The 1,995-nt window shown below is 40.4% G+C and overlaps 1 protein-coding gene across 1 annotated transcript in view; it reads right to left on the bottom strand.

Annotated features, from left to right (window-relative positions):
- RBBP4 (retinoblastoma binding protein 4) overlaps nucleotides 1–1,995 on the bottom strand; it is a 40,036-nt gene that overhangs the window by 18,279 nt on the left and 19,762 nt on the right. The window contains exons 9-11 of the mRNA XM_011974067.1: nucleotides 1,463–1,539; nucleotides 1,290–1,347; nucleotides 1,088–1,198 (exon numbers count right to left, since the gene is read on the bottom strand). Coding sequence (XP_011829457.1) covers nucleotides 1,088–1,198; nucleotides 1,290–1,347; nucleotides 1,463–1,539 — 246 coding nt within the window. The remainder of the gene's footprint in view (nucleotides 1–1,087; nucleotides 1,199–1,289; nucleotides 1,348–1,462; nucleotides 1,540–1,995) is intronic.

Raw genomic sequence — 1,995 nt, 5'->3', positions numbered from 1 at the left:
TTTTTTTTTTTTTGTATTTTTAGAAGAGACAGGGTTTTACCATGTTAGCCAGGATGGTCTTGATCTCCTGACATCACGATCCACCCGCCTCAGCCTCCCAAAGTGCTGGGATTATAGGCATGAATCACCGCGCCTGGCCGAATATAACTATTTTTTAACTATTAATGTATGAGACACCACAGTTATTTTTATTAAATTGAAGTGCTTTGAAAATTTAAGAGGCTGGGCATGGTGGCTCACGCCTGTAATCCCAGCACTTTGGGAGGCCGAGGCAGGCAGATCATAAGGTCAAGAGTTCGAGACCAACCTGGCCACCACAGTGAAACCCTGTCTCTACTGAAAATAAAAAAATTAGCTGGGCATGGTGGTGCACATCTGTAGTCCCAGCTACTCAGAAGGCTGAGGCAGGAGAAACGCTTGAAACTGGGAGATGGAAGTTACAGTGAGCTGAGACTGCACCACTGCACTCCAGCCTGGGTGGAAAAGTGAAAGAACATCTCAAAAAAAAAAAAAAAAAAGAAGAAGAAAATAAAATTTAAGGAGGGTGTTCACATTCTTTCATTCTTTGAGGTAGAGACAGGGAACATTTTTGAAATCTAGATAGGTTTCATGGAGAAACAGTATTTGATGTTGTGAGGTGATACACCTCCTTTGGGTATGTAAATGTGTACTTCTAAGATGATGAGGCAAAGACGGGAGAAACACCGCAGATAGATGGTATGAAATCTGGAAGTGAACTACAACTAGAGGTAAACAGACACGGAAAATTCTTGAGTTTTCAAGTCTGGTTAGCTGGGAAAATGTTGGAGCCATACAAAAAAAAAAAAAAAAAGGAGGAGGAAAGGAGAAAGGAGAAGTGGGAGAGAGGGTCAGTTTTGTTTTGTTTAGCTGAGTTTAAAATACCAGCAGTATAACCAAAATGGTCAAGAACAGGCAGCTGAAAACGATAATGTATAGACAAGTCTTAAAATCACACCTGGGAGTAAAATGAACAGAGATGGTAGCCGTAATCATAAAATATATAAATGTAAATTGATTCTGTGTCTTATTTATCTCACCTCCCCAAAATAAATGACCAAACCCTTACCATTTGCCACACTTGCATGATATTGTCTTCTGATACAGAACAAATCACCCAAGGTTCATTGGGATTCCAGGAGAAATCAGATATCTTGGCAGTGTGACCACCATGAATAAACTGAAAGAGGGAAGAAAACAAAGATGTGAAATGCAGATAGAGGACATTAAATTACAGACTACTTCAGTACTGTCCAATGCTTTTAACATACCAACAACTCTGGTGGCCCGTCTTCTGCATCTTCCGGGGATTGTTCTTCTCCAATTTTACTAGTACAAAAGCATAATTTTAAAAGTTAAAATAGATTTACCCCTAGTGACTACCTTTGCAAAGTGTAAATAAAGGAAATAAGTACGCAGACAGAGGAATGAACACAAGAATTACCTTAAATCCCAGACATTCAGTCTGCGATCAGTACCACTGGAAGCCAAAATAGTCTCATTGTGAGGTGACCACTGAACCTACACATAGGAATGAAGAAAACAGCAAAGCCATGAATTAGAAAACAAAGGGAAAAAATTCATAAAATATTTAACAATTTAAAAATTCTGTAAACAAAAGGGAAGAGGAAGTCAAAGTATTTATAGATGCTACAGTTAAAATTAAGAGCTAAAGAATTTCTTTTACAGGCAGGAGTGGTGGCTCATGTCTGTAATCCCAGCACTTTGGGAGGTGGGTGGATCACATGAGGTGAGGAGTTCGAGACCAGCCTGACCAACATGGTGAAACCCTGTCTCTACTAAAAATACAAAAATTAGCTGGGTGTGGTGGCGGGCGCCTATAATCCCAGCTACTTGGGAAGCTGAGGCAGGAGGATTGCTTGAACCCAGGAGGCAGAGGTTGTAGTGAGCCGAGATCGTGCCACTGCACTCCAGCCTGGGTGACAGAGACTCTGTCTCAAAAAAAAAAAAAAAAAA

This window comes from Mandrillus leucophaeus, unplaced genomic scaffold, assembly GCF_000951045.1.
Source record: "Mandrillus leucophaeus isolate KB7577 unplaced genomic scaffold, Mleu.le_1.0 Scaffold141, whole genome shotgun sequence".
Classification (NCBI taxonomy): Eukaryota; Metazoa; Chordata; class Mammalia; order Primates; family Cercopithecidae; genus Mandrillus; species Mandrillus leucophaeus.
This window is presented reverse-complemented; position numbering and strand designations above follow the sequence as displayed.